Consider the following 16286-nt stretch of genomic DNA (forward strand, 5'->3'; position numbering starts at 1 on the left):
CCGATGCCCGGGGCAGGGCGGCAGAGGGAGATGCTGTGCTTTATGCCCGGGGTGGCTGTCGTGCCCGCGCTGCTTGTCGGTTGGTCCTCGGCTGCCTTCATCATCTCCTATGTGATCGCCGTGCTGGCTGGTCACGTCGAGCCGCTCGTCCCCTACATCAGGTGAGGACGGTCGGGGTTGCAGGGGCGCTGGGCTCAGCGGGCAGAACCGTGCTTCACATGCACTGCCTCCTCACATCCTGATCCCTCGGAGCCACGGGATCTACATGCTGGCAGAAGTGCAAAAAAGGGTCTGGAAGAGGTTTTGGCTGGAGCCGAGGTTGTGCTGCTGGCCTGATCCTGGGGAAACTGATGCTGAATGCTCTGTACTAAGTTGTGTAAATGCAGGGTTTTTCCTTGTTCGTTTGAAAAACTCCAGAACTGGTCCAAAGTGCAACAGATGATGGTGTGACTTGTAGAGACACAACTGGCTTGTTTAGGAAACAAAAGTAGGCATTTTAAGAATTGCACCATAGGAGCAGTGTATGTAGAAGACTAACCGGGAAATGAGTGGTTGTCCAGAGAAGGGCAATGGAGCTGTGAGGGATTTGGAGCACAAGTCTGATGGGGAGTGGCTGAACTGGGGTTGTTTTGCCTGGAGAAGAGCAGCTCAGGGGAGACTATTCTACAATGACCTGAAAGTTTGTGGCAAGGTGGGAGTTGGCCTCTTCTCCAACGTAACAGTGATAGGACAGAAATAATGGTCCTAAGTTGCACCAGAGGAGGTTCAGGTTGGATTTTAGGAAATATTTCTTCTCAAAAACAGTGGTGTTGCAGTGGTACAGGCTGCCCAGGGAGGTGGTGGAGTCACCGTCTTGGAGGTGTTCATGAACTGTGTGGATGTGGCACTGAGGGACGTGGTCAGTGGGCATGCGTGGGAGATGAGCTGATGGTTGGTCTTTTCCAACCTTAGTTATCCTATGATTCTGTGATTCTATTCTATGACCGGTATGTTCTTTCTAGTATCTTGTCTCCAGAAACCTGGTCAGTCTAGATGCTAAAAAAAATTCTTTACCATGAGTGTGATCAAACACTGAAACAGGCTTTGCAGCAAAGGTGGTTTATGTCCCATGCCCACCAGTATTCAAGAGGTATTTGGATACTGGTGGCGAAGTGATCAGACTGTTGGACGCAGTGATTGTTGTCAATCCTTTCAACTGCACTATTCTGTTCTATTTCATTCCATTCAATTTGATTCTAGATTTAGAATAGATGTTAGGGTTAAATTTTTCACTGAGAAGGTGGTGAGGCACTGGCACAGGCTGCCCAGAGAAGTTGTGGATGCCCCGTTCCTGTAGGCACCCAACGCTGGGTTGGCTGGGGTCTTGGGCATCCTGATTTGGTGGTTTGCAACCTTGTCCATGGAAGAGAGTTGGAACTAGACGATCATTGAGGTCCCTTCCAACTCAAGCCATTCTATGATTCTGATTCATTCAATTCCTTTCCATTCTATTCAATTCCATTCCATCTCATTGTCTTAGTCATTGAAGCACAGTTTTGTATAAATCATTGCTTATATATAGTTAACATTTAAATCCGAATAGGGAAATTACTAGCATTTGTCTCTTAACAGCATAAAGGTGAGACAGAAATCTGGAATGGTTTTTGATATCTAAAGAAGCTTTTCAATTACATGTTTCAAAGTAAATCTATGTCAAATTCCTTGGCAGAATCTATGAACACATGCAATTTTCTAAGACTGCTAACCTGAGTTGTATATACACTTAAATTTGCTTGAAAGTTAAGTCAGTGAACGTAAGCAAGATAGGTGATGCAACCCACTGCAACCCACAAGAAAGTTGAGCTTCATTCAAACTAAGCCAAAGAAAATTGAGCTTCATGCTTATGTCATCCTTCTTAGGATCATCTACTCAAATTCAGCTCTTAGAAAGCCTTGTTCCTGTACATGCAAATATCATCTATAGTTTCAACAATCACAGTCACAGTGCCACTCTCCTCTGATTATATACAGTTTTATTGGCACAAAAAATGCAATTTATCCTGTGTTATCCAAGAAAAACAAATCATTTGGTGTAACTATGTCTACACTCAGTACATGGTTTGTGCTCAGAACGGCTTTGAGGTTTTATAATAAAAAGTTAGACAAATAGTGTTTCCTATGGTTGCAGTATATGCCGAGTCCTTGAGTAAAACATGAGTGAATAGGGCATATTTTACGTATAATTATACTTACAGTTAAGTTTTTGACAGCAAAGACATGTTGCTTGTGTCATTCTTTTTAAAGTTGCAGATCAAATCAAGAATTTACACAGATGTAAAACTCTGATGAAGGTATCGCAACTAACTGCCACAGTTAATTCAAAAAGAAGCTGTGTGCAGGTAATACCTAAGTAGAAAAAATGAAACAAAACAGCACAAAACAAACACCCTAAAACATTCTTATCCTTTAGCTAAGGAATAACTATAAATATCCATATACCTTAAAAAAAAAAAAAAAAAAAAAAAAAAAGCAAACAGGACAGTTAAGACATTTTCAATAAAAAACAAACGAACAAACCAATGCAATATTTCAGGCCATCTGAATTATCTAGCAAAAATCTTTTTTTGAGAGAGAGATGTTTTGTTTATTTTAATAGCTTTTAATACAAGATTTTACTCAGGTTGGTGAATTTACACTGTTGGTGAATTTTAAGTAGTTCTAAAAATATATGGTCCAGGCATATGATCTTTGTAGAAGGTACACTTGGGAATACTATTGTTCCTCCCATGTACTCAGGCCAATATTTATAGTTCATACTTATTTTGCACATCGTTGCTTTGGGCTGAAAATCTGAATCATGGGATTCAGTGATTTAGTGAAACTTAATGTGATAAAAAGAAAGAGGAAGAATGTTGCAAGATTTCAGTTGCGCAATATCTTAACTGAACTTGAATTTGCATGGGGAAATTCCTGTTGGACAAAGGAGACAAGTATTGACAATTTTCAGTTCAACATTTCTCAAATTCTTTAGATTCTTAAGTAACCTATGCATGCCTTCAGGTAACTTGTTCACTGCATTTGTTCATCATGTGACAGCTGCCTCAGTGAGAGAAAGACCACATTTACATTTGCCATTGAAACTGTGCCAATGTCAGAATATGGTCTTCCTACCTTGAAATGTAAGTCTTCAGTTTGGAGTGAAATAGCTTAGGATGTCTATACAGAAAATCTGATGATGATGGAGATGAGTCTTTTGGCCCTAAAATATTTCTTCCCCTTCTGCTCTACTTTCTCTTCTTTTAAGACTTTAGAAGACTGCTGGACTTGGAAAAATTTGCTACGTGAGCTGGTGATTCAAATACTGTCATTTTCATACTGCATTTCTCATTTGTCCATGACTTGCTCACCTGTGCACAATTGCAAATAAATGAGCACAAGTTTTTTGTTTCACATGTGGCCTTTTTTCTTTTTCTTTAAAAGACAGTTACTGTCACTGAATACTTTAACTTTTTTTTTCCAAAGCGACAGACCAGAATTAAACCAAAAATATATCTTAAGTATTCATTTAGTCTTAGGGATATTTTTGGTTGAAATTAGGGCACTAGGAAGATTGTATACTTTCTAAATATATTGCAGATATGATACAATATTCTCGGTATGAAGTAACTTGAAAGCATACTTCTAAAATCATTGAGTTAAAAAGTCTACAATTGCAAAATTCACCACCTATAAGGATTTTGCTTAAGAAAAGCTTTAATTAAAGAAATGACTGGAGATCTGTGCAGTTTCAGCTTATTTGGATTGCTCTTATGGTGAAGTGTTCCAAGAACTTCAAATGGTTGCTTTCTTTACATGTTCCAATTCCATTCTCTTCTCACCTACACCCTTCAAAAGCTTTGAAGTGATCACAATCACTAAGCATAGAGCAGCCTCTGATTTGCAAAAGTCCTTCAAGGTTGTCACAAGTGGCCCACTGTTTAAATGCAGTCCTCAGCTGTATTTATGAAAACACTCAAGAAAGATGAAGAAAAGATGTGAAGTTCAAGGTTAAAAAAGCTGGCCAAACAAAGAAAGGATTAAGATGGTTTTCAGAAGTGTCAAACAAAATAATAAGAATCACCGTATTCTTTTCATTAATTCCATGCCTAAGAGAAACAACTAATACAGGATACAAGCTGCAACAAGTCTTTAGAAGGCATTACACCAAGAAAATACCTATGAGTGGAGATTCTTAATGCTTGAGAAGTTATAGAAACTTGCCTAAAAGCTGGAGTGTCCCAAGCCTTCATTGTCTGAACATTTGGAAGCTATCACATCAAACGGAATTAAAAGATTGTTCTATCATGTAATAGAAAAGGGTTCTCCCTGCATTCCAAGCTTTCTCCCATTCTTTATAAATCATACTGTCAGCTGATAACTCAGATGCTTCTATAACATGCAAGGGGATTATTATAATGTAGTTTCATAGTACAAATAAATATTTTGTTGTGGCCATAATTTTCTGTCTTGAAGTTAACAAAATTGTCAACATCATTATTTGAAAGCATTTGCGTATGCAGACACAGTTTTCTCTTTTGGCTGCTAGAGAACAGGCACTCATGACTCCTGTCATTTTGCCTGCATTCAGCAGTAGGTTTTGATGTTCAGCATGAAAAATAATCCAGCCTCTGCTGGAATGAAGCGGATTTAACTTCGTGAAACATATTGAAAATCTTTAGCTAGTACCTACTTGCCTCACCAAAGTTTCATTCTCAGAGTCTATGTTCAGTTTCCAGTGAATTTTGGCATTAGCTAAAATCTTCCCTGTGTTTATGAGAATAGTGTTCCTTGGGTGCCTTTGTTTACAATACACAACCATGTTAGTACTCATGAGGAAATTACACCACAGCCTCTCAATAGTGGTGAGTGATTGAAAACTCAGTTCACACCCAAATTATCTAAGGGTTTATGAGCTACCTACTTGCTATTGGCTTGACCAAGAGAGTCTTATCTAATAGATATTCTCAACTGGTTGTGTTTTAGACAAGTGAAAATAATGCAAAGAGGTGATGGCATTGCTGTATTCTTATTTACACAGAGCACTCACATAATCTCAAGAGTCCTACTTGAGGGGACTTGAATCCTTATCCTCCCAGGAGTTTGCCCGTCCTGTAAGGCAAAAGTATTTTCTGGTATGGGTGTTAACTCCTATGTAGGGAAAAGAGGGAAAAGAATTCTGTGATGAAGGTATTCCATTTTCTAGGCAACATACATTTTTTAAAGATGACATTTTTCATATGAATGTATTCATTTATGAATGAATGGATATTCTCACACTCACGCTCCATTTCTCTGGCCCAGGGAACTTCTAATTATCCATTATAAGAACAATTTGCTTCAGCAAAAGAAGCTTGCAATATCTTGGACTGAGAGTACTCTTAAGCTACATCTACATTACAAAATTAAACAATGGCTAGCAACATTCCCAGGTGTTGGAGCACAACTGCTCTTCTGGGGTATGGTCCTTTGAAACACATTAGGAAATTAAGCTCAATTCTCTTAACATTTTAGGATACTGAATGCCATTAGATAAGTTTATCACAGTGTTAGTTCAGTGGATAAAATAACATTTATACAATCATTTATTTAATTTATTATCAAAGTATTGCAATCTGACACATCTATGCATATTGCATACACAAGAAGAAGGAATGCAGTTCAAATATTGTGCTCAAAATATGTGATTTCTTTCTGAAAACAAAGTCTCAGTACTACAAAGAAAGCTTAAGAATGCTGCAAGTGACGTTACAGTTTTTATGTTCAAACGTGATACATACATAACAGCAGTTCACACAAGCTACATACTTCTTGGGGCTTCATTTGTCCATTTCATTTATGTTTTAGAGATCTCAATTAACCTTAAATTTCTTCTCTCTCTTCTTGCTTTAGTGATACTGGAACTAAACCTCCGGAGAGTGGTATCTTTGGCTTTATGATTAATATTTCAGCACTTTTAGGTATGTATGAATCGTTTGATCTGAACACAGTAAAGAAACGTAAACTTGCAAATGTTCTCTGCTTGTATTGGAGTCCATGCAATGTTCAGCAGAAAAAATAATCTACAATTAAATAACAATATAATGGTATATCAGTGATAAGGAATTCCCATACAAGGGCAAGGTGCTTGCCAGTACTGTCACCTTAGAGGCCCTTCTGTCTCTTAAGAGCATTTAATCAGTGCAAAGTAGTTGGTGTAACTGGAAATAAGAAGTGGAGGAAAGGTGTTAAAAAATGGTGTTAAGGCAGCACTTGTTTTCTGTGAAGATGCCAACTCCTCCAGTATATCTGCTTATTTTGAATGAGAAAGTTTGGCAGTTCCTATTTACTTCTAGGGGATGGAGGGTCAATAGCTATGTGACTGTGTGTATGGAGTCTGTGATGGACTTCATGCAGAGTAAAATCCCACATTTTACTTTTTCAAAAAGACTCATTCAGTCATACTGTCTAGTTGAATTTCATTAACATCTTAGTACATGAACAACATTAGGTGGTTTAATTTTCTAGCTGTAGATAAAATGTTCTGTGTTATCAAACTGAATTACAGTATTGCTTTTTTCATGGAATCTGGTCTACTACTTATTATACACCAATGAACCATGATCTTCTAAATCAATAGAGGTTTTTGTCAGGAGTGAACTGCGTATAGGTTGCAGTAAAATGTGTGTGTAAAGGAGACCCTGTTGTATGAAAGATTAGTCAACACTGCTTCAAAATTTTGTGAATATTTTCTGAATACAGAGCTAGTTACTTTTTTTTGCTGTGTACAGACTATGAAAATGTATTAATTCTTCAGGTTGTCTATTATTAAAAGATGTAGTTCTAGTACAAAATTATATATCAAAGCAGAAGGAATTCTCCCATTTTCATGTTATGGATCTTCTCACTGTAACAGCTATTCCAAATGTGGAAAGCCAGTGCCTGGTACTTCGTATAGTATTCAAATTCATAATTTTCTTTAACCAATTTGAAATTCTTTCTAGATGACACTGATATACAGTGTTGAGTTTAAGGTGTGTAAGAATAGTTGCAAAATTAAAGGCATTATTATTTATCGCATAATGCTTATAATTTAATTCTGTATGTAAATTTGTTATAGGGCAAGAAATATAAGAGATTTATGAACATTGAAAAATGTTTCTTTTTTCAGGTGCCATTACGATGTATATCAGATATTTAATAATAGAGAAGCAGAATGAATCATTGCGCTTTGTTAGGTCTTCATGCAACACGTTTTCATTGTGTATTGGACTAATGGGTTGTACTGGAATGGGCATAGTTGCAACTTTTCAGGTAGGATCATATTTTCATATCATAAATAAAATGAAAGGTTTTTTAGCAGTTAAAAATGTAATCAATTGGAATGATTCATATTATCCTAGTATGGATATTTGGGAAGTGGAGCAAGAACGTCTTTTTTGCTCCCAGCTTTTTAACAGCTTTAAAACTACAGACTTCGTTTACTCCTCTGAACTCAATTCTTTTTTTTTTTTTTTTTTTTTTTTTTGCATAGCTATGTAGGTAAGGGGCTCAATGTGTGCTTATCCTATAACATGTCTGTACTAGAAGACAACTTTATATATATATATATATATATATTTTACATATACATTCTGCATCTCAGAGTCAAATCAAGTATACCAGGCAAGTAGCTTGAGATATCGCCTTTAAATCTTTGGGAACAGCTAAAATATTTCCTTCAAAGGATGGTCTACTTTTAGAAATGTTTTGGTAAAGACTGCTATGCTCATATAATAACCTGACAAAGTATAGAGAAATGGAAAACAAAGATTGTGAAGGCATCAGCAGCCAATAAAATTTTTGAATGTAATTGACATGCTGTTTTCAAACTATTTAATCTCTCTGTCTTAGACTGCTATCTTGCTTTTTTATTTTTATCTCTAAGCAGTGCACGTAGAAAGCAAACATTACAGACAATGCATATTATTCTATTTTAATTTATTCATAGGTGGCACAAAAAAAAATCAGATGATGGGTAACAGTGTTGCTGGCCTAAAATATAAAACAAACTCAGCTTTAATGAGGAAAAGCTACATAAGGCATACAAAGTGATTTGGAGAGTAAGGGAAGTAGAAATTCTGCTCTTCATGTTTCAGAAGTTCTTATCTAACCTTTATTGGCTGTCCTTGCCTGTTCATATATTTCCTCCATACTCAAGTATCATAGTAGATCTGACTGACATTTCTGGGCATCACTTCATTTTCACTCTTTCCTAAGCAAAATACCTGGTTTATTGAAAAGACTTCAGAAATACTGCTGTATTTCATGTATATGTAAGATGTACACTTACACAAATCTAATGCTACTTATGATGAGTTTTAAGCAGTATAATTAGCTGCAAAGAAGATTTTTCATACTTTTGCTGCATGGTAAGGTAAGCTAGGTAGAATAGGATTTTAATGGCATTGCTCTCTGAACACTTAACAAAAGTGAGAATAAGAGTGATAGAAAACCCTAGCAGTGAATTCTCTAAAAGCAAAAGACATTCTGGAAGAATAAGTTATGGTCATGAATGAGGCGTTTGTTCTCTATTTTAAATAATGAAATGCCTGACAGTGAAGGGATAGCTTTAAGAATACAACTGGATATAGAATGAAAAGACTTGTAGCTCTTAATGAATGAGGCAAAGCAGAAAGTCAGGTCTCAGTAGGTTTGTTTTTGCCTTTTGGACATTAAACATTATTGAAGAGAGATCTCACTGTCTTGGACTAAAAGACTTAGCAGGCTTACCACACCAGATGTAGCAAAATCTCCTACAGTTCTGTAGGAGTTATGTGTAATGTGTTTCTTAGGGAAGCTGTGCCAGCTTGAAAGGAGCAAGACTGAGAGCTGTACAAGAAAAGCTCTGCATATTGTATGTAGGGCTGAATGTAAAAGCTAGCAGTTATGCTTAATGCTTTTTATACCAAATACTGTCATTTCTGCATGGAAGGCAAAAAGTGGGACAGAGGAGAAGAAAGCCCAAATATAGATGAGAGATCACTGCAATGCCTCTGTGAGAAACATGCTTTAAAATTTGTCAGAACTTAATACATCACAGAGAGACAGAAGGGAGATAAGTAGAAAAAATGCAAAGAGAAAAAAATTGAAGCAGAACATGTGAACATAATCCCCATTAAAAGAAAAAGAAAACAGTGGCCACTAGACAGAAAAGATATTAAAATATAAATTTGAAGCTAATTTCTCTGTCTGATGCTGGATTCCAGAGTAGCATAACTTAGTATTCCTATTTTTTTTTTTTTTTAACATTTAGAAATACAACAATTTCTTTGGAATCTCAAACTGTTTCATTACAAGATTTTTCACTTGTTTGTGTTTGAAATGAGAGAATATTCTATGTTCAGATTTTTACAAAAATACAGGCCACATGTAGTGATATTTTCACTTGTGGAAAATTAATAAAAGTTACTGTTGATGTGCTAAAGAGTAAGAGTAAGAGGGCTGAATAATTCAAGAGATTGACAGTGGAAGATCTTTCTGCTGATTCATTTCCTGAGACCTTGTGACTGCCCACTGAAGCATGGGGGACAAAGCCGTAGCAGTCAGGGTTCATATCAGCTGCCATGAAACCTCACCGTTAGTGTGGCCATAAAAATGCAGATTCAACTTTCAACACTAAAGAAAGAAAATGTTCAGCAAAGTAAAGGGAAAAAGGAGGTATAAGAATCTCTTAAGAAAAACACAAGCCAGTTCCTGCCTGTGAAAACAGTAATCATCAATAATCAACTGCTGAACAGCACTTAAAATTATCTGTGCTTTTTCTGTGCTCGACTTTGACCTATTGGCTTTGGACAAGGTTAGCCTACCCCTCTGAGCTACTCTTTCTCCTTTTTCTTTCATCTTCTCTATGTAGACTACTTGGAGAAGAGAGAGTTTCCTGCTGCTTCTACATGCTCAGCATAATGTAGCTATCATCTTCTCAAGACTCACTGCCTCCTACCACGGTACAAATAAACAGCTAACCACTGTGTTGATTCTCTTTCCAGGAGTTGTCTGTTCCCAGCGTCCATGACATAGGAGCTTTGGTGGCATTTGGCTGTGGTGTTGTATACATAACGCTTCAATCTATCATCTCTTACAAGTCCTGCCCACAATGGAACACTTATTTTGTGTGTCACATAAGGATGCTCATATCTGTAATATCATGCATTTCTTTCATTCCCAGTATCCTTTATAGTGTATCCCCCTGCTTTCCCTTTGTGCCTTCATGATCATTCTTTGAAGTTATACCATTGCTAATACAGGATGAAAATGAGGTTACAGTCTTTGCTTAGGACTCTCAAATATTTCTGCTATAATAATGCAGATAGCTTGTCAGAACACTATTAATAGCATAAAGTTAGGCTTCAGAGTCATTTCAAAAAGATGTACCAATACCCTGATGTTCTTCATGAGGTTACACAATAATTCAGATAGGAAGGAACATCGGGAAGTCAGCCAGATCAGCTTCCCCACCTCCTCCATTTATAGAGGGTTGTAGAAGATCTGCAAAAGATAGGGTACCACTTCTACAGAAAATCTAATTCAGACGCTCTAAACACTGTTGGCATGCGTCAGATTTCCTTCCAGCCTAAGCAGATGCTTTAGTTCATGTTTGCTGGCATTTGGCTTAACCAAATGCCTCCTAAAGACACACTCACTGCACTTACTGGATTTTGCCGTAGCTCACTGAAATTAGAGTAATTCCATTGGTTTTATTAGATTTTAAGTGTTCTTCCAGTGTTAAAAACTGGTTGCAGCAGATTATCATGTCATTCAGCTACAGTCTGCTTTTGTTTTCAGCAGCTGTAAAGTATTTTTAAAGAGGGAGCCAATCCTGAGAGAAAATTATACAAATGTATCAAGGTCCTTTTTGTGAACCTATGGAAAATGAGCTCATTTCCCTTCCAACATTGCCAGGCTCTGTGGCCACAGTCTTCAGTCATCAATTTGAGCTATGCTTTGGAATGTCTCCCCATACTCTGAGTGCTTTGGAAGAACTCCACAAAACCTTCATTTGTTTAGACATTTGTTTTGATTGCTAGCATTCGTTCCCTTTTAATAACACACTTTATTTACTGTCTTAAAATTTTGATGTGATATTCTGGTTGTTCAGGATCTCTCGTATTAGAGAACGGGAAAATAGGAGGGGGAAATGGAATCTATTTTTATAAGCAGACATTCTTGCTATCAGTCATTAACTTTTATAGTTTCCTTTACGCTGTTTTTTCCCCAGTGATTGTGTTTGCTTCAAGAATTTCCATGACAAAAATTGATTGGACTCCAAGTGAAAAGGTAAAATTCCATTAGGAAGCCAACATACTCAGTTTCATTCTATTTGCAGAATTCTGTTATGTTTGTCTAAAAGTGTATAGCATTACACACTCCTCAGAGACTTTGAAGAGTACATTCTCACGAACAAAAGATCACTGTGTTTTGGTTTTTGTTAGTTTACTGTTATTTCTTCATTAGCAAATTGTGGCAAGTTGAAATCATGGATGGATAAAACTGAAGACAGTTAGACTTTCGTTTTAACTAGGCACTAGAAACTTACCAGTAGAACAAAGCGTAAAAAACAAATGTTCTGGTAATGACTTGTTCTACTTCCTTCTTTGGTCACAGTTCTTGAAAATGAATCTCACACATGGAACAAAGGCGAACCAATTTGATTCTGACACTTTCAAGTTTTTTTGCTGCATTTCTTTTCTTAGTTTTTGCTATCGTTCCTTACTAGTTAATCTTTACTAGCATGGTAAACATTGGGTGGTTGTATTCAAGTAAGTAACAGGTATTTGAGTAGTTTTTGGTGTTATCAGAATGATTATTATGAAGGGCAAATTTTATTTTTGTACAAACTTTCCCACATGGAGATATTTCAAAATCAATTTAAATAATACGGAGAGTTTATCCAGCTTCAAGTGTTTCATAAAAGCAAATTTGGTAAATGTATTTCAACAGTAAACATTTGATAAATGTATTTCTAAAGTTAGATAATCTTAGTAATAGCTACCTCTTGAGGTTTGTTTTGTTGTTTTTTATTTTTTTTAATTGAAATGAAAAAATGTTTTTATTGAAAGATGGCACACTTGTTGACAGCACATAAAGAAACACTTCTCATTCTGCTTGTGTCATATTATATAGGACTTTCCATGATAAGGGGCAGTCGTACAATGGTTGCCATCCATTTTAAAACATTGTGAGAATTTCCTGTAAGGGATTGTACTACTGAACTCAGTGACTCTAAGTTAAAGTTTTGAATATGGGCACTTTGATATTCTTTACATATGAACATATATTTTTCAGGTGAAAATTATGTGTTGATCTTGTGCTAACTGTAATTTTCTTACATATTTATACACTATAGATACATCATGCATTTGCATAGTTATGCACAAGACGTATTGTTTAATGGGATATATACAGTCTTCATAAATATACTTAATATTTTCTACAAATGAAATCTATTAACTTTTATACAATAAGTCATTAGGATGATGAGTTGTAAGCCTTAGAATATTTATTGAATTTATGAATGTTTCTCATTTAACAATACCTATCTTTATAAAAACTTGAATTAACTACATGTGATTTTACATACGAAATCAGGTTTCATTTCCCTTTGAAATAAAATAGCGTAACATTTGGTGACAATGCTAGCTATTCATAAAGCAAGCACAGTGGATTCATTGATGGAAAAGAAACACACTTAAATTTACTGAGTATAAGTTGCTTAGAAGATTGTTAGGTTTGTTATTGCTTTTATTTTATCTTTTATGTTACAGTGATATAGGCTCACATAGTATGTATTCAAATGTATCTTTATGTATTTGAATAGTACTGTTCTGTTTAATTATTGTAAAGTTGGAGCTCCTAAACAAGAGTCCAGGATCCTATTATATAAGCTTGGAACACATCTCTCCAAGTGATTTATCATTTGAAGCACATGGATTCCTTTCTCAACTCATACACTGTCTTTCAGGGATTACTCTTTTCAAAGCCTCAGAGCACTAAGCTTCTGACAGACTTGTTGTGAACTCCCAGCACCATACTACCTGGTGGCACTGTAAGACTATCTAATCTGTGGCCTGGAATAAAACCTTTTCAACATTCATCATCAGAGTTTACAAGTTTAGAAGATGTCTTATATGCAAAAAAATAATAAAAACTGTTTGCATACTGCTGACAAAAAAATGGGAGTAGAAAGGCGTTCGTAAGGATTTGTTTACACATACCTTATAAAGTTTCATATTATTGTGAATCTCCTTTTCTTATGCAAAATAATAAGAAAAGTTTAATGGCAAAATTGAAGCAGTCCCTCTTACTTCGAAATATTCAATATTTCTGCCATGTACATCAATGAGAATTTCTATTCTCAAGCTTATTTTTATAACATTCCACAGTTATTTTTTTAGCTGTTTTTTCTGAAAATTTATTTTGTGCCTCATTCCATCAGGATTATACTTACCATTTCATGAGTGCAATCTGTGAATGGACAGTGGCCTTTGGTTTCGTCTTCTTCTTCTTAACATTCATTAAAGATTTTCAGGTTGGTATCTGAATTTTTTAGCAGTGACTGAAAGCTATGAATTGAGTAACAAATACAATAGAAAATTGCTACTCTTTATCTGAGCTAGAAATACCAAAGCTATACACAAAGAAATTTTCTGTGAGAAGCCATTTCTGCCTACCTTGTGAATATATTTTCCTCTGTTTTTTAAAACAAAAAATAGTGTTATAAATCAGTTTAATAGGTGTTTGGTCTTGAAAATGTCTCAATAAATGCGTATCTGTATTTAATAATGGCTTTGTAGAAAGAGACCCTTAAAAGAGTATATAACACCAAAACAAATGCTGCAACTCAAACTGCATTTCTTTCTACCTGAGGTATTTTATATAATAATGCACTTTATTTCAAATGTAGCTGTTTCATTTATTTCCATAAATTACGTATTTTGATACCTGTTCCCTCATAATGTGAAGAATATCAAGTACGTTTTGAATAGCACTAACATGAAAACATTTTGTTTCGTGTAGCTGGAGTGACTTCAGTTTCTGGTGATTCATCAAACATGACTATAAGAAGAGAAAATATTAGATGAGTTAAAAAAACACTTTTATGTGACTTGAGCTTAGTTTCTTCAGCTTACTATTCCCACATTTTCTTGCTTACCCATCATGTTTTAGCTGCAGTTTCATGGGTTTTTGATTCAGTGCAGGGATATTAAGTGCTGAAAATATGAATGTGTAAGGCTTAAATTCAGCAGAAGAACTTGTAAAAAAACCATCAAAAACCATCAAAAAACACTGCTCATGGTAAGTGCCACTGTACATGTTAGGAAGATCATTGTTTCCTTGCCCATCTCACAGTTCTGGATATTTGATTTCTCCATATCATGGCGGCACCATTTAAAGATAGAAAAGGCAGAGAAATGCTGTTTTGCATCATAACTAAGAACTAAATCACTGTGGACACTGTATCACATATGTAGGTCTTTCACAAACACCATTCTCTCACACAATTCCCAGAAAGTTAAAAATTATAGATACAAAATACTTGTGTAACTGAAGAACTACTTGGGATCACATATGCGAGCCAACTGGTGCTGCTATAAATTGCTGGAAACTGTAACCAGGTCTTTTGGAGATGGGGAGGTAAGGAAAATAGTGGGAGTCCTCTAAGTCATAAAACTGAAGTTTTACATGAGATCACATAAAATTTTGTAATTAGCATAACTTGCTTTTTCACTTACATGCTTGCTAAGCATGGGAATAGTTAACACAGATGTGGTTTATCCATATATAATCCACACATAACTTTCATAAGCATATGTGAAAATCGATTTTCAGCTAAGGATGAGAGTGGTGAGGTGCTGGAACAGGCTGCCCAGAGAGATTGTGGATGCCCCGTCCCTGGAGGTGTTCAAGGCCAGGTTGGATGGGGCCCTGGGCAGCCTGGTCTGGTATTCAGTGGGAAGGTTGGTGGCCCTGCCTGTGGCAGGGGGTTTGGAGATTCATGATCCTTGAGGTCCCTTCCAACCCCAGTCATTCTGTGATTCTGTGACTTAACAATACTGAATAGGCTATGGCTGTAGGGTTTTCCCATATTGAAATGAAATCTAGATTATGCTGAAATAAATGTATTGAAAAAAATTTATTTATTTTATTGAAAAAAAAAGTAATTTATCAAAATTGCAGAATGAATTATATTAAGGGCCTGTATCTGTCTTCCAAAACTGACAAAAAATATTCAAGTACCATCATCAAATTTACCACTTGTCTTCTCTTGTATCTACTGCCAGTCCACCATGGTTTGATGATTACATTTCTGATAGCACTGATTTTACCACTGAAGTCATACCTTGCAGACACACATTTTCAGTCAGTACCACAGTGCTCAGAGAATAACTTAGTCAATGGCTCTCTTCAAATCACAAAATTCAAACACTGAAATTTTAACTACGTATAAAATTATGATCTCAATAAATAAAAGAAAGCAATAGAATTAATGAAATTTATATATTTTAACTTACAGGCTATAAAATAACATGGCATATAGTGTCAATGTTTGACGAAGACATTTTTTTATTGCATTCTCTTTTTTTGTCTTAATCAGTGTCACAGGAAGACAAACTATTAATCCAGGAAACGAAACACCAGACTATAAGAAAAATAATCCTTCGTTATTTTTAAATATTTCTCACAGTACATATTACATTAAAATATGTATATTGTCATTATAACTCCTTGTATTCCTTGTATTTCACAGAACTGTAAAATTAATTTATCTTAAGCTGATCTGTTTTTATTTTTCTTTTAGAGAGTTACTTTAAGAATATCAACAGAAATACATGAAGACTCCTGATAGCAGAGAACACTGTATTTTGAGTTGATGAATATTTTATGTTTCTTTTTATTATGGAAAACATTGCAGAGGAGCAGGGATTTCAAGTTCTATGAAGAACCCACACCATTAATTCTGCAACATCTTTAAAAGCATCCACCAAAACATTTTAAATACTAGCAGCAATATTCCTGCTCCCTTCTTGCAATATTTTGTAATTTTTATATTGTTTTATGTATTCAAAATACTGCAATAGAAGTAATCTATAGAAACATTTAAAAGATGTGGACCTCCTCAGTTATTCCCTTCTGGGCAGAGCCATGGTCTTTTTCATTTGTTGTAGTCTGATAAGTTGCATTGGCTTTAAACTTGAGAAAATACAACCTGGAAATAGTTTGAAAAGTTTAAAGACAATGGACAACACTAAACC

At 35.6% G+C, this 16286-nt stretch overlaps 1 protein-coding gene across 1 annotated transcript; it reads left to right on the top strand.

Annotated features, from left to right (window-relative positions):
* On the top strand, positions 1 to 15877 carry DRAM1 (DNA damage regulated autophagy modulator 1; the record flags this gene model as incomplete). The annotated part of the gene is made up of 7 exons (XM_079549859.1): positions 1 to 161; positions 5908 to 5975; positions 7166 to 7308; positions 10023 to 10200; positions 11252 to 11310; positions 13469 to 13561; positions 15833 to 15877. The coding sequence occupies exons 1-7, from the start codon at positions 4 to 6 to the stop codon at positions 15875 to 15877; spliced, it is 744 nt and encodes a 247-aa protein (XP_079405985.1). The 5' UTR covers positions 1 to 3.
* Between the last annotated feature and the right edge of the window lie 409 nt (positions 15878 to 16286).

The sequence above is a fragment of the Tetrao urogallus genome, assembly GCF_951394365.1.
Source record: "Tetrao urogallus genome assembly, chromosome: 1".
Lineage (NCBI taxonomy): Eukaryota > Metazoa > Chordata > Aves > Galliformes > Phasianidae > Tetrao > Tetrao urogallus.